This window comes from Salvelinus fontinalis, chromosome 1, assembly GCF_029448725.1.
Source record: "Salvelinus fontinalis isolate EN_2023a chromosome 1, ASM2944872v1, whole genome shotgun sequence".
Lineage (NCBI taxonomy): Eukaryota > Metazoa > Chordata > Actinopteri > Salmoniformes > Salmonidae > Salvelinus > Salvelinus fontinalis.
Genome location: NC_074665.1, coordinates 55,902,318 through 55,923,579, shown reverse-complemented (window position 1 = coordinate 55,923,579; position 21,262 = coordinate 55,902,318). Strand labels below are relative to the sequence as shown.

At 44.0% G+C, this 21,262-nt stretch overlaps 1 protein-coding gene and 1 non-coding gene across 36 annotated transcripts in view; both read left to right on the top strand.

Annotated features, from left to right (window-relative positions):
• Window positions 1-21,262, top strand: part of LOC129857963 (ankyrin-3-like) — a 218,627-nt gene that overhangs the window by 119,345 nt on the left and 78,020 nt on the right. For 28 of the 35 annotated variants that reach the window (XM_055926959.1, XM_055926893.1, XM_055927039.1 and 25 more), the window contains exons 2-11: window positions 11,964-12,065; window positions 12,349-12,447; window positions 13,304-13,402; window positions 13,975-14,073; window positions 15,040-15,225; window positions 15,717-15,740; window positions 17,530-17,628; window positions 18,246-18,344; window positions 20,292-20,390; window positions 20,618-20,815. In XM_055926959.1, coding sequence (XP_055782934.1) covers window positions 11,964-12,065; window positions 12,349-12,447; window positions 13,304-13,402; window positions 13,975-14,073; window positions 15,040-15,225; window positions 15,717-15,740; window positions 17,530-17,628; window positions 18,246-18,344; window positions 20,292-20,390; window positions 20,618-20,815 — 1,104 coding nt within the window. The remainder of the gene's footprint in view (window positions 1-11,963; window positions 12,066-12,348; window positions 12,448-13,303; window positions 13,403-13,974; window positions 14,074-15,039; window positions 15,226-15,716; window positions 15,741-17,529; window positions 17,629-18,245; window positions 18,345-20,291; window positions 20,391-20,617; window positions 20,816-21,262) is intronic. The other 7 variants (XM_055927031.1, XM_055927023.1, XM_055926914.1 and 4 more) reach the window with 1 other exon arrangement.
• trnaa-ugc (transfer RNA alanine (anticodon UGC)) lies at window positions 4,275-4,350 on the top strand. The gene has a single exon. It is a non-coding gene; the product is annotated as a tRNA-Ala (tRNA).

The following is a 21,262-nucleotide window of genomic DNA, read 5'->3' as shown; positions in this document are numbered from 1 at the left end:
GAGACACAGGTTCTCATGCATGACTGTGTGTTTGGCCCCTAGGAAGTATCATCCATGGGAACATCAGACCTAGTAGGAGCAGTGCACAGCATACTTGTTACTTCCGCACAGTGTCTGGCTGTTATTATGTTATGTTAATGGTGGCATTGTCATGGATCCTCCACTAGAGTCCTGTGTTCCTCCGCTCAGCACACACACTGCCGTGCAGGTCTCTGCACGGAATGTGATGATGTCACTGGATTCCTACCACACTGTACCACAATTCTAGACTATCTTCTCTCCCTTTCTCTCCTTCCCCAATGACAATGGTCCAAAAATACGGACCATCCATTCTAAGTTTTCTCTCTTTCCTTCTCTCTCTGTCTGAATCTGTGTAAAGCTACATAATGAGTGATGTGTGTAGGTTTGAAATATTCAGCTGAGTTGGATTTTGGAGGAAATCCAATATGACACCCAGATCCCCCCCATGTCAGCGGATTCCCCTTCTACTCACACTCAGCATGGAGGTGTATTGACAGTAGAATGGGTCCCTCTGTCTGAAGGTTTTCTCATGGTCCAGCCTATTATTTTCCTTCCCTCTCGTTTGCTCTTTGTTGCTTTGCGTCCCCCATCTCTCTCTCTCTCTCTCTCTCTCTCTCTCTCTCTCTCTCTCTCTCTCTCTCTCTCTCTCTCTCTCTCTCTCTCTCTCTCTCTCTCTCTCTCTCTCTCTCTCTCTCTCGCTCTTCCCTTTCCACCCACATCTTTGAAGTTTTCACGTCCCAGGTGACTTAGTGTTGTTGTGCCCTTGAGCCAGATCTCTGCAGTACATATCTTGCTCCTCTGGTGGCTTTACTACACAAGTCCTCCACATGGATTTTCCTGCTGGATGGCTTCTATATTTTTACATTTAGATGTTGTGATGTTTTATCCTATAGCCTTAGACTATCTTATCATTTTCTATAACTTGGTTTCATGTTTGTTTAGCCAAGGGGTAAAGCGGTCCCTGAGGAACAAATACTATAACTTTTTTTAGAATTCGGTAACTGACTTTCTGGAAGATCACACTGATAGAGCTTTTATTAAGCGAATGTGCTTTTGATGTGAGATTCATTTAATGTCAACTCATTTGGAACACTCATAGTTTGTCTGGTCTCAGAAGACCCATGCTGAGCTGCTACTAAGAGCTGTACAATACCAAGAAAACAGTCTTTGCTTCTTAGCTCTGTTATACAGTACATGCTCTCAATTCGCTCTGAAGGCAGACCCTCTTTAGTCATTTGTTATCTGTGTTCAACACACCAAAGGCCACCAGTTAATAAAAAATAATTTAAAAAAAGGCAATGTGCTGTTTTTGGCCTTTGATAGCCTTAAAAAAGGGGTGTGCGTCATGTGATTTTATTGATCATTATTGCATGATTTTCTATGTAATTTGATCAGACAGGCTACAGTACATTGAAATCATATGACATGATACTTCATGTTGCCTTCAAAGCCCCTGTGCAGAGTTGATTCGCTTGTGTAGTGGTTGTTGATTAACAGTGTGTGATTGTGTGTGTGAGCATTTTTTGCAAGTGGGCTTGACTCTCTTCCTCCTCCACTGTAACCTCACGTGTTGCCTTGGTAACAGCCCCGTTCCAAAGCGGATGCTGTTACTGGGAAGGACCTGTGATCTACCAGTCACGTGTTCCAGCTGACTGTTCCATGGCACATCACGGTGCGTCACTCACTCCACTGTGTGCTTTTGAAGTAGACATTGTACTTACCCAGAATGCAAAGGAGGCTATTCCTCTGGAGCTGTGACAGCCAATGACAACCCAGCTTGGACGTGTGTGTGTGTGTGTGTGTGTGTGTGTGTGTGTGTGTGTGTGTGTGTGTGTGTGTGTGTGTGTGTGTGTGTGTGTGTGTGTGTGTGTGTGTGTGTGTGTGTGTGTGTGTGTGTGTGTGTGTGTGTGTGTGTGTGTGTGTGTGTGTGTGTGTGTGTGTGTGTGTCTGTGTGTGTGTGTGTGTGCGTGCGTGTCTGGGGACGTGTTTTGTCTGCAGAGTTGGCAGAACAAAGACTTGCTGGCCTATAAATAGTTGCCTCTTGTCTCATGTTGATGAACTGTGTCTGTCGTATCTCCAAATACCAGAGGCAGTCCAACAAAATCACATTTGAGAGAAGAACAAGACATTTTGAAAAGCAGGGGTACATTTCCCAATCTTGGAGCTTTGCACTGACACATAGCAATACAATAGTGATGAATTACAGAAAAAATAATGTTCAAAGCATAAACAAAACCAAGAATCACTGTTTTCAGGATCAATATTGAGGCGTCAGTGTCTATAATATGGTGACAGGGGGAGGGTGTGTGCAAAGCCGTCCGAAAGGGATAGAGATCAACTGGGGGGGGGGGGGGGGTTCATGCCAGATAGTGGGACCCAGGCTGTCTCCTGTCTGATCTATGTGGGGCGTGTGTTAAGGGGGTGGATGTGGGAGGGTGGGGTGTCCTTAATACCGGAGGGAAAGTCCCCTTAATCCCTCCTCAAACTGTCCCCATTGACTAGTTGTGCCCCCCGAAATAGCGTCTGGCGGCATTGTTGTGCCCTGCAGGTCCCCACCAGCCCTCAACCTCCCTGTTGTTTGGATAGGAAGCCCCCTTATACACACACATACAAACATGTGCACACACACACACAAACACACACGTGCATGCACGCACACACACACACTCCCTTTGTGGGGGAAAAGAGCTGATAAGCAGGATGACAATAAATAGTCTCGTGCTGGCAGTGACGGAGGGACTGAAGGAGGGAGAGAGAACGACAGAGTGAGGAGAGTGGGATGACATGGTTGACCCCTTTTAGCAAAAGTATTTGTTTCAGCTGCTATTTTCAGTGTCCCCCTCCCTCCCTATCCTTGGATATCACGATTACATTTCCCCCCCTCCCCCCTCTGAGAGATCGTGAGTGAGAGACGGGGGAGGAAGTTCTATCTACTAGTATGGTAAGTCAGGGTGTGCTCCCTGTCCTAGACCCTGCCATCTCTAGGGACCTTTCTGAGTGATCTCTGGGAGATCTGGGATGACATAAAGAGTGGGCAAGAGGGAGGGAGAGGGAGAAAAGGATTTGGCATTTTGTATGTCGGAGACAGACAAACACTTACAGAGGGGATTGTTTACTTCTCTTGGAAGGTTAGATACAGAAGCTAACCTCTCTTCCTCTTCACCTCTCTGCCTCCATCCCTTCATTGCGTGGAGCATCAAGGAAGCGTTATTTTGGGTGTCCTGCTGGGTTGGGATTTGTTCTTTTTTTGCCTTGGTCACCTGACATAATGGCATCTTGCTCTTCCCTGTCCCTCTCCCTGTGCTGTGCTGTGTACTGAGTGTGGTTTTGCTTGGAACAGAGCTAATTGAGAGCTCAGGTTTCACTCCTGAACTGCAGAGAGAGAGAGGGGGAAACATGGCTGTGGAAGAGGCAGCAGACTTCCTGACAATAGTAAGTGTTCCCTGGAATTGTTTCAATGTTTTGTATCACTACTCTGCCTTGTGAGGAGTTGTGAAAGGGGATTGTGGTGAGGAGTTAGTATGGTGTTTCGATTTGATTTGATATCCTGGACTGTGAAGAGCTCAGAGGTCACCAGTCCCTATAGTATAGCCATGTGGTGCAGCGTAGTGCATGGACGCAGGATGGTTACGGGACACAAACATATAGCTATCTGTGTTGGAGAGGCTGGTTCTCCTACTCCAGAGGACATGTTGTTTGTTTGGCATAAGGGCATAAGGGAATAACACTGGTGGCAATATGGGCTTTGTAATTTCCAGTATGTGTTTGCACTAGAGCGAACTATCTGAAGGATGCTCTTTGTCAGGAATCCAGTGCAAACCAGCTGACCTTGACAGGTAATGTGATAAGGGAAAATCAGATGTGCAGCGTAGAGCATCGTGCTGCTTGCACAGGGAATTTCTTAAGGCTTTGTGGATGGCTTGAATTTGGTGGATAATCTCTCCACTGATAATTGTCCTCTGATCTGCTATACAAGTGTGTGTGTGTGTGTGTGTGTGTGTGTGTGTGTGTGTGTGTGTGTGTGTGTGTGTGTGTGTGTGTGTGTGTGTGTGTGTGTGTATGTGTGCACGCAAACCATTGTAGCACTGACCTAGAGATAACTTCTTTCCCTTCCCTATATTTAGTCCCTGGGTGTGGGCTCTCATATCTAGATGTATATAGTTGTATAAGAGTTATAGCATGTTGAACTCCCGAGTGACGCAGCGGTCTTTGGCACTGCATCGCCGTGCTAGAGGCCCCCGAGGCCCCGTGTTGGCCCCGTGTGGCTCAGTTGGTAGAGCATGGCGCTTGCAACGCCAGGGTTGTGGGTTCGATTCCCACGGGGGGCCAGTACACAAAAAAAATATATGAATGTATGTACTTGTAAGTCGCTCTGGATAAGAGCGTCTGCTAAATGACTTAAATGTAAATGTAAATGTCACTACAGACCCGGGTTTGATCCCGGGTTGTATCACAACCGGCCTTGATTGGGATTCCCATAGGGCGGTGCACAATTGGCACAGCGTTGTCCGGGTTAGGGGAGTGTTTGGCCGGGGGGGTTTACTTAGCTTATCGCGCTCTAGCGACTCCTTGTGGCATCCCGGGCACTTGCAGGCTGACCCCATCGTCAGTTGAACAGTGTTTCCTCCAACACATTGGTGCGGCTGGCTTCCAGGGTTAAGTGGGCGGGTGTTAAGAAGCGTGATTTGGAGGGTCATGTTTCGGAGGACGCATGACTCGACCTTCACCTCCCGAGCCCCGTTGGAAAGTTGCAGCGATGAGACAAGATCGAAATTTGGGATAAAAAGGGGGTAAAATACAACAACAATATAGCGCCTTCGGAAACTATTCAGACCCCTTGACTTTTTCCACATTTTGTTACGTTACAGCCTTATTCTTTTCTTAGAAAAAAAGAAATGTCCCTATTTCATGACCCTGTCTTTCAAAGATAATTCATAAAAATCCACAGATTCACAGATCTTCATTGTAAAGGGTTTAAACACTTTTCCCATGCTTGTTAAATGAACCATAAACAATTAATGAACATGCACCTGTGGAACGGTCGTTACGACACTAACAGCTTACAGACGGTAGGCAATTAAGGTCACAGTTATGAAAGCTTAGGACACTAAAGAGGCCTTTCTACTGACTGTGTGAAAAGAAAGATGCCCAGGGTCACTGCTCATCTGCGTGAACGTGCCTTAGATATGCTGCAAGGAGGCATGAGGAATGCAGATGTGGTCAGGGAAATAAATGGCAATGTCCGTGCTGTGAGACGCCTAAGACAGCGCTACAAGGAGTCAAGACGGACAGCTGATCGTCCTCGCAGTGGCAGACCACGTGTAACAACACCTGCACAGGATCGGTACATCCGAACATCACACCTGCGGGACAGGTACAGGATGGCAACAACAACTGCCCGAGTTACACCAGGAACGCACAATCCCTCCATCAGTGCTCAGACTGTCCGCAATAGGCTGAGAGAGGCTGGACTGAGGGCTTGTAGGCCTGTGGTAAGGCAGGTTCTCACCAGACATCACCGGCAACAACGTCGCCTATGGGCACAAACCCACCGTCGCTGGACCAGACAGGACTGGCAAAAAGTGCTCTTCACTGAGGAGTCACAGTTTTGTCTCACCACAGGTGATGGTCGGATTCGTGTTTATCGTCGAAGGAATGAGCGTTACACCGAGGCCTGTACTCTGGAGCGGGATCGATTTGGAGGTGGAGGGTCCGTCATGGTCTGGGGCGGTGTGTCACAGCATCATCGGACTGAGCTTGTTGTCATTGCAGGCAATCTCAATGCTGTGCGTTACAGGGAAGACATCCTCCTCCCTCATGTGGTACCCTTCCTGCAGGCTCATCCTGACATGACCCTCCAGCATGACAATGCCACCAGCCATACTGCTCATTCTGTGCGTGATTTCCTGCAAGACAGGAATGTCAGTGTTCTGCCATGGTCAGCGAAGAGCCCGGATCTCAATCCCATTGAGCACATCTGGGACCTGTTGGATCAGAGGGTGGGGGCTAGGGCCATTCCCCCCAGAAATGTCCTAGAACTTGCAGGTGCCTTGGTGGAAGAGTGGGGTAACATCTCACAGCAAGAACTGGCAAATCTGGTGCAGTCCATGAGGAGGAGATGCACTGCAGTACTTAATGCAGCTCGTGGCCACACCAGACACTGACTGTTACTTTCCCCCTTTGTTCAAGGACACATTATTTCCATTTCTATTAGTCACATGTCTGTGGAACTTGTTCAGTTTATGTCTCAGTTGTTGAATCTTGTAATGTTCATACAAATATTTACACATTAAGTTTGCTGAAAATAAACGCAGTTGACAGTGAGAGGATGTTTCTTTTTTTGCTGAGTTTACACACAATACCCCATAATGACAAAGCAAAACACAGGTTTTAATTTTTTTGCAAATGTATATATACATTTTTACATACCTGATTTACATAAGTATTCAGACCCTTTGCTATGAGACTCGAAGTTGAGCTCAGGTGCATCCTGCTTCCATTGATAATCCTTAAGATGTTTCTAAAACTTAATTGGAGTCCACCTGTGGTAAATTCAATTGATTGGACATGATTTAGAAAGGCACACACATGTCTATATAAGGTCCCACGGGAACTGTCTGTAGAGCTCCGAGACATGATTGTGTCACGGCACAGATCAGGGGAATGGTATCAAAACATTTCTGCAGCATTGAAGGTCCCCAAGAACACAGTGGCCTCCATCATTCTTGAATGGTATAAGTTTGGAACCTCCAAGACTCTTCTTAAAGCTGGCCGCCTGGCCAAACTGAGCAAACGGGGAGAAGGGCCTTGGTCAGGGAGGTGACCGAGAAACCGATGGTCACTTTGACGGAGATCCAGAGTTCCTCTGTGGAGATGGGAGAGCCTTCCAGAAGGAAAACCATCTCTGCAGCACTCCACCAATCAGCCCTTTATGGTAGAGTGGCCAGACGGAATCCACTCCTCAGTAAAAGGCATATGACAGCCCGCTTGGAGTTTTCCAAAAGGCACCTAAAGACTCTCAGACCATGAGAAACAAGATTCTCTGGTCTGATGAAACCAAGATTGAGCTCTTTGGCCTGAATGCCAAGCGTCACGTCTGGAGGAAACCTGGCACCAGCCCTACGGTGAAGCATGGGGGTGGCAGCATCATGCTGTGGGGATGTTTTTCAGTGGCAGGGACTGGGAGTCAAGTCAGGATAGAGGCAAATATGAACGGAGCAAAGTACGGAGAGATCCTTGATGAAAACCTGCTCCAGAGCGCTCAGGACCTCAGACTGGGGTGAAGGTTCACCTTCCAACAGAGCAATGACCCTAAGCATACAGCCAAGACAACACAGGAGTGGCTTCGGGACAAGTCTCTGAATGTCATTGAGTGGCCCAACCAGAGCTCGGGCTTTAACCCAATCGAACATCTCTGGAGAGACCTGAAAATAGCTGTGCCGCAACGCTCCCCATCCAACCTGACAGAGCTTTAGAGGATCTGCAGAGAAGCTTGTTGCGTCATACCAAGAAGACTGAATGCTGTTATTGCTGCCAAAGGTGCTTCAACAAAGTACTGAGTAAAGGGTCTGAATAGTTATGTAAATGTCATAAATATATTTATTTTTTTCATAAATTTGCAATAATTTCTGAAAAACAGTTTTTGCTTTGTCATTATGGGGTGTCGTGTTTAGATTGATGAGGAGAAAAAACGATTTGATCAATTTTAGAATAAGGCTGTAACGTCACAAAATGTGGAAAAAGTTAAGGGGTCTGAATACTTTCTGAGCTGAGAGCACAGCATGTGCAGGTACCAGTGTTTTTGTTGTATTCTTTGAGATTCCATCTTAGGTTAGAATCAGAAGGATGCCCTCGCTAGCCACATTTTCAGCCAATCACATGTCGTCTAACTAAGTGACTCACAGCCTGTGAGTCAAAGATAGAGATGGAAGTCCACATAGAGATGTGTAGCGTAGCTATTTAGATCAATATTATTGAAGGAAGCTAATTCATTTATTTCAATTGACTGATTTCCTTATATGAACTTTAACTCAGTAAAATCTTTGAAATTGTTGTATGTTGCATTTATATTTTTGTTCAGTACACATGTGGTATAGTCAGTCATTTCCCTCGCATCCTTTACACTTCAACATTATATATACTGTAGGCCGGATTTTCTGTTTTGTCCATTTTTTTCATGGTATTAACCATTGTGTAACTGCATAAAATGACTTTGAGCATGACCTATGGGGATGATTTGCTAATGATAAATAGAAGTGCTTACGATCCTGCTGTCAATACTTTCCCATTATAAGCCATTAAGTATTCTAGTACTGGTCCACATCCATCTAATGTACACCAATGGCCCTTTGAGAAAAGCATCATTTGCAATGATATTTGTCTAACTAATAGTTCCACAATGAATGCATTAACCTGTCAATAGTGTTGTTTTTCGACAATGGAAAGTGCGTGTCTGTGTGGTGATTGGATGCTTTTTGGCACCAATCGGCATTCTAAGCTCATGTGGCCCTAGGCTGTGTTTTTGTATCGATGGAGGCCAGGGATAAATGAGACAATGATGCGGGTTCTGGGCTCAAACTGAGCTAACCAGCAGCCTGGAGCACAGACATCAACATGCCGTGTGTGTGCGCGAGTATATTTCCATGTAGAATATAGAAGATATGTGTGTGTGTGGGTGGGTGGATGCTTTGCAGTGCCTCTGTGTGGGTATGTCTGTGTTTTTGTTCTACTACCTACTTGTCACATTGACATCATGTGGGGGATATCGCAAAGAAAATCACTCCACACAAAACAGTAACCCCCGGACTCAATGATGTCATAAGTGATATTTGGGCCAAACACTAATTCAACAAAACTCTTTGCAGCGCTACTCTGCCTCAATATTGGATTGTCATTTTTATAGCAGCTTAACAGAAAATGTGCCACATGTTTGCTGTTGATATGCTGTTGGCCTAAGTGGAGCTGTATCATAATTCAGACTGAATTAGTAAATAAGAGCTTTCTCTTTAACAGGGAATCAGTCGTCAGTCAGAGCGACGAAGCCTCACTCCCTTTAACTATCTAACAGTAGATTAATGCTATTCCTTCAGGCTTAGCCTACTCTTTAATGGCCTAATTTCTTTGAACTTCTGATCTGCAAAGTTTAATCATATTTTCAAAGCTAATCTCTCTCCATCCTCTGTAATGCTTTACACACAAAGACGATTTTCTCCCTCCGACTTGAATGCGATGGGATGGTATTTGAAATGGCGGTCACCCGTGTCACTAGTCATTTGCCTGTGATGGAGAGACTGGTTTTAAAAGACTGTTGCCTAGTAGCTTTATATACTGTACTGTAGTCTGGCCAATTCTGTGTTGAGCCAGGGCCACTTGGGTCACTGAACTCAGTGTGCCTTCAAATTGAACGTCTTATCTTTGGAGGCCTCTGCTCCAACTTCCTTGACAGTGCGTCCCCTTTAGATACGCTGGAGCAGAATGATAGACATGCAAATCATCTGCTGTAAAAACTCCACATGATCACTCCACCGTTGTCTTGGTGAGAGTGGTGACAGTGGTGAAAGTTATTGTGAAATAAATGTCAGACAAACATAAGTCAGTTATGCAGGCTTGAATGGGAGGGCTCTTCAATGAAAGTTATACTTCAGAGGGGCACTAGCACTGTATCCACGATACCACCATCCGTGATCCTATACTTTGTATGTTGACATGGGTTGAGGCATAAGTGAATGTTTGGTTGTCTGACTGTCAACAGCAATGAGACACCATAACGCTAAGTGGCCTCACATGTTGATGTCAGAGGTCTGAGTTAAGAGTCAAGCATCTGACACTGAACAAACCTCAGAGCCAGTAGCCACTCTATCATAGACTATTCTCAGAGATCCTTGACAGTCACTTACAGCATGCGCTTGTTATGTGACCATCACACACTGTGGGAAAGTGTGTCTGCGTGTGCGTTTGCGCTAGAAAAAAACCTGAATAATGAACCTATGACACTTGTCCTCATGTTTTGTTTTGAAGATTTTTTTGGGGGGGTACAGAGCTCAATGTCACGACAAATCATTGAGATAATGTGTTGTCTCTAACTGAGAAAATAAGAATTGGAGGAAGGGTGCTAGGAGTAATTTAATGACACAGTCTGGAATGGATTTTGTTCTGAAATGAGGGAAGGAGTCTGCCAACTAGCTGAGTCTGGAGAGAAGCCAGCAGTACTAACTGTTCACAATGAAGGACAGGGGTTACCAGTGTTTTGGGTCAAGGAGGAGTTGTCCAACGCTTTATACAGGAGAGATATACCTTTAGAGGCATTTGAGTCATAGGATGGAAAGTTCTCACCTGTTTTGAAATTACCCCTCCTCAGATTCACATTGCCATTGAGAATCACTGCCTCTGCCATGTGCCAAACAATGCCCTTTAGCTATGTTAATATTCATAGTTACAGCACTACGGTTATATTACAGAAAATGCCCAGGTGTTTAAATGAGAAACGTTATGGCATTTGTCCATATACTGTTACATTAGTCTCTTCAAAGACGAAAGCAATGAAGTTGCATTAATAGTTCACTGCCACTGTTCTGCCATAGAGGCTTGTGTTTGGAAAAGGAAACAGGCACACACACACACACACACACACACACACACACACACACACACACACACACACACACACACACACACACACACACACACACACACACACACACACACACACACACACACACACACACACACACACACACACACACACACACACACACACACACACACTTCTGACATTGCTCCCACAGTCCACTCTGAGTCCCTATCACTGGAGCAATCTGGAAGAATGTCTTGTTCATTTGTCAAGCCATCAGAGCTATTCCTGGAAAAGTATGGGGGTGGGGAATAGGTTGTGGCACTCATGTTGTTTGGGTCTGCCAGTTTACTGTAAGTGTCTCTGGAAACGGGCTAAATTTAGAAGGTCTGGGCATTGGTTAATTCAGGGGAATTTAGCCTCGGAGACCATTTGATGTAGTAGTCTATCTCAACTGCATGCTCTGAGGGCATGTGTACTGGTGCTGGGTTTTGGAAATCAACTTCATACAATTACAACAAGCAAAGGTGCAGACTTTGCTATGTGTCCGTTTCTGTTGTGTAATGTCCCAGACACAAACAGAACAATCTGACGTGAGCTGGCACGACAGACAAGCACACATAAGCACACTCATGCATACACAGACACATGCATGCACAGACACAGACGCACATACCCGTCCACACACGAACAATTGTTAGATGGGCAAACCCCAAAATGGCTTGTGTCATCATTTTTTTTGTTCACAAAGCCCTCTCTATTTTAAAATAAAGAAGAGCAAAGCAGAAAGGAGGGATAATACAGTACATTCTTTGTTTCTAGAAGAGGAGGACTGAGAGAGTTGTCTCCTGAGAATGTATTTTCTTATCTTTACTGTTTTTGCGAGAGGTTTCTGTATAGACAATCAGGACCACCCACCCTTGTCTTACTCTGGAGTCGTGAGATATTTGGGTTTGTCGCTGCTGGCATCACAACGTCCTTGGATCTGATACGAAGAAAGGATGACGTAGAAGGCCAGTTTGTTGGGATAGTAGCTCAATTTATTTGGCTGGATCTTTGGGATGTGTTATTTCTGTCCACCGTTACCGTACTTTGCAATACAGTTCAAATGTAGCTACAGTTCTACACAAAACAAAAGACCTTTGGGTTTTTGGGATTAGAGAAAGACATGACTCTGGTACAGTATCTGAGATTTTTGATTTGTGTGTAATACCTGTGTTTGCATGGGTGTGTGTGACTGTTTATGGCAGTGACTCCCTGAGAACGTGAACCGATGTTTTCATTCTAGCCTTCTGCTGTTGAGCAGTAGACACATGTCTGTTTAGTATGTGGACTGTATTTGATCAATATTTCTCTCTCTCTCCATCCTTAGTCGGACAGCAATGCCAGTTACTTGCGAGCAGCGCGGGCTGGGAACCTTGAAAAGGCCCTGGATTACCTGAAGTCTGGGGTGGAAATCAACATCTGCAACCAGGTGGGTGGCTTAATATCCAACATCTGCTGCTCAGTTCATTCATTTTGTACATAATACATTACTTTTAATGTAACTGAAACTATATGCATCAAATACATTTAATCCTGTGGCTGTGTGATAATTGTGTAACATTGTATTTAACAAGGCCACAACACAAATGGACTTGAAAGGCATAGCAGCTCCTCGTCTGAATAATCTCACGCCATGTGTACAATCTGTCTGTTCTACAGAGAATGTATGGGTGCCAGAGATGTATATTAACACTTTATGTCATTTCTTTCAGAATGGATTGAACGCTCTTCATCTGGCCTCTAAGGAGGGTCATGTGGAGGTGGTGGCTGAGCTGCTGAAGCTAGAAGCCAATGTGAACGCAGCAACCAAGGTTAGTCCCACTCTGCATCTATTACTGCTTTGTTGCTGTCGGCCAACACTGTAGGGCCACATGTAGCGGAGTTGGTTTAGTGAACAGTATGCATGATGAGTAACATTTGCCTGAGACCTGAAGACTTGTGTTAGCTCCTAGGGCTGATATTCAGTGGACTTAGCTTCGAGGTGTGCAGATGACAAATGTTCTGGACCCAGTTGGTCACAAGCACAACATGAGCCGAGCATTCAGTGGTTAGCATTGGTGTGGCCAGCAGCATGTCCATGTTTGTTCATAGAAAGACTTGGAGACTGTGGCTACCATTAGTGTTCCCTCTCTTCCATTGAAAGCAGACACAGGTTATATATAAACACTGAGCACTATGAAAAATTCAACACTAAGGACAGCCTTCAAACTACTCAAACACCGAGCAGAGACTAGGAGCTCTCACGAAAGCGGTTGTCTTTACCAGCTGTTGTCTTTATCCATAGGTCAAACATGCTCACCTCCTCATGTTCAGCACTGTACTCTATGTGAGTTATGTTGATATTGTGCAACAGTGTTGCTGACATCAGAGACTCCATCACGTGGATGCTCGGGGGTCAACACACCGCTCAGAACCCGCTTGCAGTTTATTAAAAACGACACCGGTTTTATTTATGGTGGTGGTACGAGGGCCCCTTGTTTATGTGCTGGATGTGGTACATCGGAAGTGACACATCAATGGCAGCCAGGGCCAGAGGGAGGCCAGAGCTAGAATGCCAGCGCTACAAAGGCATAACTGAGGTTTGGCAAGGCGGTGCGGGGAATGGTACACTGGGACAGGTGGGGGAGAGATTAACTGGCATGCCTCTCATTCTCCTCTCTAATGCAGAAAGGAAACACCGCTCTTCACATAGCCTCCCTGGCCGGCCAAACGGAAGTGGTGAAAGAGCTGGTCACCAATGGAGCCAATGTCAATGCACAGTCTCAGGTATGGTATCCATAACACACACACATAACTCAGGTCAGAGAAACAGAACATATCAGAACACACCATTAAACACACATTCAAACGACAAGGAGTCTGTATAGGACTCACACTGTATTCCACGATGGAAAGCTTTTAACATATTAACATTACCATATCTTTATCATTGAAACATCTACACAACCAGATCTCTATATATCTGTTCACCACTTGAAAATCGTTAATTTGAGAGATCTGCCAGAGCAGCGGTATTAGTCTGTCAGGGTTGTGACTGGGAATATACTCTCTAGGATTGTGCTGTCCATGCGTTTCACATCTCTGAGACAGGGGGAAATATCCTTTCATCAAAAATCCCAATCTTCCCCCGTTGAGACATTCCTCAGATCAATAGCAATAAACTGGGCTGACAAAGATCAATGGGATGTTTCACTCCACCAAAGAGTGCTTTGTATAGTACTGTATGAATTGTCTGAGCTGTGGTATGATAAAGTATAATATATTTGTCTGTCATATGATAGGCTACTCTGTGTGCTTTATGATTGATTGTTGAGTTTCCTGTTGGTCCTCTCCTGTAGAATGGCTTCACCCCACTGTACATGGCTGCCCAGGAGAACCATCTGGAGGTGGTTCGCTTCCTCCTGGAACACAACTCCAGCCAGAGTATGGCCACCGAGGTGTGTGTCCCCGCCCACCCTGCCTGTTATGTTGTTCACTGCTCTCCTCCCCCTCTCTCTCCCTGCCTCCATATTATCTACAGCTTTACATGCTTACCTCCATCCTCTCCCCCACCTCTTTTACTCTCTCTATACATCACCTCTTTCTTTCTCTATTTCCATCTCCCTCTTTCTCTCTGTTACTACCTCCCTCTCTTTCACTCACTCTCTCCCATTCTCGCTCTATTGCTCTCTCTCTCTTGCTCGCTCTCCCTCTCTCTCTCTCTCTCTCTCTCCCTCTCTCTCTGTGGTGGGTTCAGGGACTCCAACAGGCAGCGCCTCATTGATTGGTAGTGTATAGTAGAGCTGAATGACCTTGAGCAGGCCAGAGATAAGGTCCCTTATACCCTCTATGGTCTGGTTTACACTGAGAGCTGCCTGCTGCTGGAGCCAGGATCTGCTGCCTGTAAGGAAAAGCCACCAGTACAACCAGTTAAAACCACTGGTCCAGTCCACAAAAACTGTCCATGAGAACCCCCCCCCCCCCCCCCCCCCCCCCACACACACACACACACACACACACACACTGTAACGGGAATTATGTAAGGGATTAGACGTGGGAGAGAAGTGCCCTATACTGTGTTATGTAATGTATACAGTTTATCCTCCTGCACGCTGTCAGATGTACTGTATATAGAGTGAAATGTGAAGTATCTGTTTGATGTTTGACGAAGTGCAATAGATTTGGGGATTTTAGGCAAGTAAGATATTTGGTTAGAATTTGAGGAATATACTGTAGATGTATTATTTAAATTGATTTCATGACGTCATCTGTCCGACATTTGATACTTGTGGACATGTAACATTGTGTCCTTAGTAACACAGTATTATAGTCCCAAGTGGCCCAGCATTGCTGTGGAAATGTGGGATGTCTATGTCACTCACTTCCCCTACCCCTCTAAGTTTCCCCCTGCCTCCCTCTAACAGGACGGGTTCACTCCTCTGGCGGTGGCCCTGCAGCAGGGGCATGACCAAGTGGTGTCTCTGCTCCTGGAGAATGACACCAAGGGCAAGGTGCGTCTGCCCGCCCTGCACATCGCCGCCCGCAAGGACGACACCAAGGCTGCAGCGTTACTTCTCCAGAACGACCACAATGCAGATGTAGAGTCCAAGGTGACCACTACACTACATTCTGCTGATGTTATCTCTCTCGCTTTGCTTCTCACCTCTGTCTTTCTGGCTCTTTTCCCATATGAGTAGGTCCATCCGTTTTAATCTATTTTTTTATTTTTTATTGTTTATTTACTTTGAGGTTTTGTGTAGGTGCATATGTAATAATGCATGACATTATTCTGAGTCAGACAGAGGAGAGAAAGAATAATGCAGATAGATATAAAGAGATATGGCTGATGCTGTACTGTGACCTTATATCCCGTGGAACAATTTAACCACAACTGACAGTTTGGTTTGGAATTTAGCAACTTTTAATCTTAACATCAGCGGCAGTTTCTGTATTGTAAAGTTGAGTGATTCACAACTTCTCTGGCCAACTAAAGACCTACTCCAGTAACTCTACCTATAATCTCTCCTTGTTGTGTGATGTTGTGTGCACACTAACCACCAATTCTCTCCTCTCTTGGCCGGTTTTGTGCCCTCTCCCCTAGATGATGGTGAATAGAACGACAGAGGTATATCTGTACATTGTACAGTACTTACTCTATCCATTGCAGCCCCCCCCCCAAAAAAACAGAAACAACCCCCTATACCATATACTAGTGTTGCTGCAGCCCCATATCTCCCTTCTCTTTCAGTTTTTTTTGCCTTTTCCCCATTGCTTCATTCATGTAGTGTGTCTCTTATTACGGATAGAAAGAGAGCGATAGTTCTGTAATAATGCAGCATGTCTTACTAATACTGATGTGGACTGTGGATATCTGTAGCTGGAGGCAAGAAGGGTTCCAAGTTTTCTGTGGGTTCCAAGGATTCCACGAGTTCCAAGGTTTCCACGGGTCCCAAGGTTTTGAAAGAATTCCATAGGTTCCAAGGTTTCTTTCCAAGGATTCCATGGGTTCCAATGTTTCCATAGGTTTCAAGGTTTCCACAGATTCCATCGGTTCCAAGGTTACCATGGGTTCCAAGGATTCCATGGGTTCTAAGGATTCTATGGGTTCCAAGGTTTTAATGGGTACCAAGATAGATATCCTGCCATAACATGGTTAATGATAAATCACGTTATGGCTCAAGACAGACAAGTCTTACTGTTTAGCAGACTATATTTTTATTATAATCTGGCCTTTTAGAATTAAGGAACCCAGCCTCCCAGCAGCAGAGAAATAGTCTACTAGTTTGTTTATTAGACTGCATTTAGATCTTCATTTCCCAACCCCAGCCCCTTTAGGCTTGTGCATGGGACATTAGTTACTTCTGTTAGTGCTGTTTCCAGAGAAAAAAGAGAAGGACCCCACCCCACCAAAAACAATAGCAGAGCAGGCTGCCCTCTCAGAATGCCTGTTTTGGTCAGCATGGCTACCAGGCTGGTGGATATGGCTAGTATCTTTACTTGGCTTTGTAAATGTAGATATCACTGTATGATAGTAGATACTAAAAGCATTGTCAATAAATAGTTTGGATAGTTGGATTAACTCCTTAATGTTTTAAACTTCATGGAACCATCTGTGTCCCATGGTGAATGTCAGATATATTACATTTATGACTAAGTGTTTAATGCAAAAATATCTCGTATTTGTATGAAACCTCAAGCTGATTTGTTTATTCTTAGAACAGAAATAGAACAGTGTATAATGCTCACAGCTTAGGTGGTTTATGTGCTGGAAGCTTGGTCAACCACCTGCTTTGTATTGGATTATTGGCTAATTGAAAATGGGATCTCTGTGAATTGATAGCTTTATCTAAAATTCTCTCCCTGATTGGATAGCTTTAGCTGAGATGTGCCATTTCCCTTATATTCCACTTGCTTTGAATGCTGCTTCCCTCTAAGCCATGGTTTCATTAGGAAGTCCCCAGTGAATGAAATAGGTTACATTCACATATGAAGACACCATGTATTTATGATACATGGGGTCAACAGGCTGTTGTAATCCTACATAAACTACAGTCTGTAACTGCAGACTTTATGTCCCTATGTCTATCCTTATTGTGTGGTAGTTAATGTGTTACGGTTCAGTATAAAACTATTGTAAGGTTGAAATAATCATGAAAGCTCATGATCACTTTGAATGGTATGACATATGAACATCAACATACCATTCACACTCTAGTCTGCAGGATTTGTGTTCGGGTTTTCAAAACAAAGACTTGCTCTGCCACGGTGAGAAAAGTCATGTTTGATTGTTTATGTGTACAGTAGTAGCCCGTATACTTATTAGAGTATAGATAATATGAGAGACTAATATCAAGCCTTTGGTTGTCTCTGACTCCTGTGTCGTCGTTGTGTGCTCTGCTCTCCTGCTCCCTCAGAGCGGCTTCACTCCTCTCCACATCGCTGCTCACTATGGCAACATCAACGTGGCCACGCTTCTGCTGAACCGAGGGGCCGCTGTGGACTTCATGGCCAGGGTAAGGCTGCTCTGCCCTCTGCTGGACAGGAGGAGCTACTAGCCACACTCCACTACACTCTATGGAAAATTACACACGACAGACTGCATCCTCTTTCCATCATATAGTGCTTCAAATCACCCCACCCTCCCACTGCCTATATACTGTACTCAGATCATACAGTGATAGTGTTAAAATCATAACAACACGTATCAAGGAGTGTAACAACAGACACCCTATTTGCGTCAACATTAGAGCTTAGCTTAATGATAGCTTGTAATTATATGAAAAGGCAGCGTCTGGCTGTAGTGTTTGTGTTTCAAGTCGACAGTAATGAATGATTCGCTCCATAGTAAATTACACAAGAGATGGCGTATAATACTCAATAATGAACAGCTTTCCACCCACTTAGTTAAACATACCACATGTGATATTCAGAATACTTTGAATATCAGTTTGTCAAATTGTTGTTTGTTTCTCAAATTATGTTTTTGTAACAATATAAGGCTGGCGTCTTTCCCTTGCTGGATTCAGATGCTGTTGAGGTTTATTAGTATTGCCATATGGACAACGTCCAGATAATATTCACAGCTCTGTACTGTGTGGCTCACTCCTACCTCCTCTCTCTGTTCTAACAGAATGACATCACACCTCTCCATGTGGCATCTAAAAGAGGAAATAGTAACATGGTCAAACTGCTGTTGGACAGAGGCTCCAAAATAGATGGCAAAACCAAGGTGAGTGCCTTCACAGAATTAAATAGAACACTGTTTATATATATGTATATATAATATATATATGTATATTATATATATAATATATATGTATATTAATATATATATATATATATATATATATATATATATATATATATATATATATATATATATATATATATATATATATATATATATATATATATATATACAGTACCAGTCAAAGGTTTGGACACACCTATTCTTTCAAGGGTTTTTCTTTATTTTTTACTATTTTTACTATTTTCTACATCATAGAATAATAGTGAAGACATCAAAGCTATGAAATAACACATATGAACACATATGGAGTCATGCAGTAACCAAAAATGTGTTAAAAATCCAAATATATTTTATATTTGAGATTCTTCAAAGTAGCCATCCTTTGCCTTGATGACAGCTTTGCACACTTTTGGCATTCTCTCAACCAGCTTCATGAGGTAGTCAACTGGAATGCATTTCATTTAACAGGTGTGCTTTATTAAAAGTTAATTTGTGGAATTTCTTTCCTTCTTAATGTGTTTGAGCCAATTAGTTGTGTTGTGACAAGGTAGAGTTGGTATACAGAAGATAGCCCTATTTGGTAAAATACCAAGTTCATATTATGGCAAGAACAGCTCAAATAAGCTAAGAGAAATGACAGTCCATCATTACTTTAAGACATGAAGGTCAGTCAATCAGGAACATTTCCAGAACTTTAAAAGTTCCTTCAAGTGCAGTTGCAAAAAACCATCAAGCTCTATGATGAAACTGGCTCTCATGAGAACCGCCACAGGAAAGGAAGACCCAGAGTTACCTCTGCTGCAAATGATAAGCTCATTAAAGTTCAGAAATTGTAGCCCAAATAAATGCTTCACAGAGTTGAAGTAACAGACACATCTCAACATCAACTGTTCAGAGGAGACAGTGTGAATGAGGCCTTCATGGTCGAATTGCTGCAAAGAAACCACTACTAAAGGACACCAATAACAAGAAGAGACTTGCTTTGGCCAAGAAACCCGAGCAGTGGACATTAAACCGGTGGAAATCTGAGTCCAAATGTGAGATTTTTGGTTCCAACCGCCGTGTCTTTGTGATATGCAGAGTCAGTGAACGGATGATCTCTGCATGTGTGGTTCCCACTGTGAAGCATGGAGGAAGAGGTGTGATGGTGTGGGGGTGCTTTGCTGGTGACACTGTCTGTGATTTATTTAGAATTCAAGGCACACTAAACCAGCATGGCTACCACAGCATTCTGCAGCGATACGCCATCCTATCTGGTTTGGGCTTAGTGGGAACCATCATTTGTTATTCAACAGGACAATGACCCAACACACATCCAGGCTGTGTAAGGGCTATTTGACCAAGAAGGAGAGTGATGGAGTGCTGCATCAGATGACCTGGCCTCCACAATCACCCTACCTCAATCCAATTGAGATGGTTTGGGATGAGTTGGACCGCAGAGTGAAGGAAAAGCAGCCAACAAGTGTTCAGCATATGTGGGAACACCTTCAAGACAGGTTGAGAGAATGCCAAGAGTGTGCAAAGCTGTCATCAAGGCGAAGGGTGGCTACTTTGAAGAATCTCACATATTTTTTATTTGTTTAACACTCTTTTGGTGACTATATGATTCCATATGTGTCATTTCATAGTTTTGATTTCTTCACTATTATTCTACAATGAAGAAAATAGTAAAAATAAAGAAAAACCCTTGAATGAGTAGGTGTGTCCAAACTTTCGACTGGTACTGTATATGCCTAACATGCCTAGCATGCAGCACTTTGTCACTGATGACAGGTCATGTTATATTGTTTTAACCCTGTTCTAATACAGTATGTATGCACTCAAATATTATCAAGACTTGTTTTTTTCAGAATTTCAGTCCATAGTGGGCTGAATGTTTCATGTCCTTCCACTCTGTGGTCCTATTGACCATGCTGTTGTGTGTAGGATGGACTGACACCTCTTCACTGTGGAGCGAGGAGTGGTCATGAACAAGTGGTTGAGATTCTGCTGGACCGCGGAGCACCCATTCTGTCCAAGACAAAGGTAACACCAGCTCCTATCGTATACTTTGTTGCTGAAATTATAATAGTTGCATCTAACTTGTAAAACACATGTTCATCCAGGTAACTTTCAAGGAGAATTGATCTAAAATTGTTTGCAAATGTCTCCTACCACTGATAGAATTGTGATTGTCACAAAACTTTGCTATAATGTTACATTTTCAACCGCTATAGATCATTGATATAACATTATGTCTGTAACACTTCTAGAACGGGCTGTCCCCTTTGCACATGGCCACTCAGGGCGACCACATCAACTGTGTCCAGCTACTCCTCCAGAATGACGTCCCTGTCGATGATGTCACCAATGACTACCTGACAGCCCTACACGTGGCCGCCCACTGTGGACACTACAAAGTGGCCAAGCTCATAGTGGACAAGAAAGCCAACCCAAACGCTAAAGCACTGGTGAGAAAGAGGGGTGGATGGTTGGGCTGCATGTGTAAGAAGAGGGAGAGATTTTCAGGGTAATACAAATTCAGGATTTAAATGCAAATGCTGTGGGTACAAACAACCTTTCATAGCAGCATTTCCGTGCACACAGAACCCTGAACCTGCGACCTGAGGGTCGGACGGATTGTCATGTCACTCTGCTGACTACTCTTGTGTAATGTTCTGGTAGTTGTTTCTGTTTGTGTCCTGTTTGCGGTGATGATGAGAGGAAAATCTCAATTGCAAGTGACAACGAGATAGAGTGAGGATGGGGGAATAAGAAAGGGAAAGACATTGAGATGGAAGTTATGACTTTGTTACACTTTTGTGCCCTGGGTGGGGGTCGGCAACTGTCTTTTTCTTTAGCCAGGCTCATTTCCTGATTGCACAGTAACTTCCCCTTTCCATACTGATAAAAGTAAT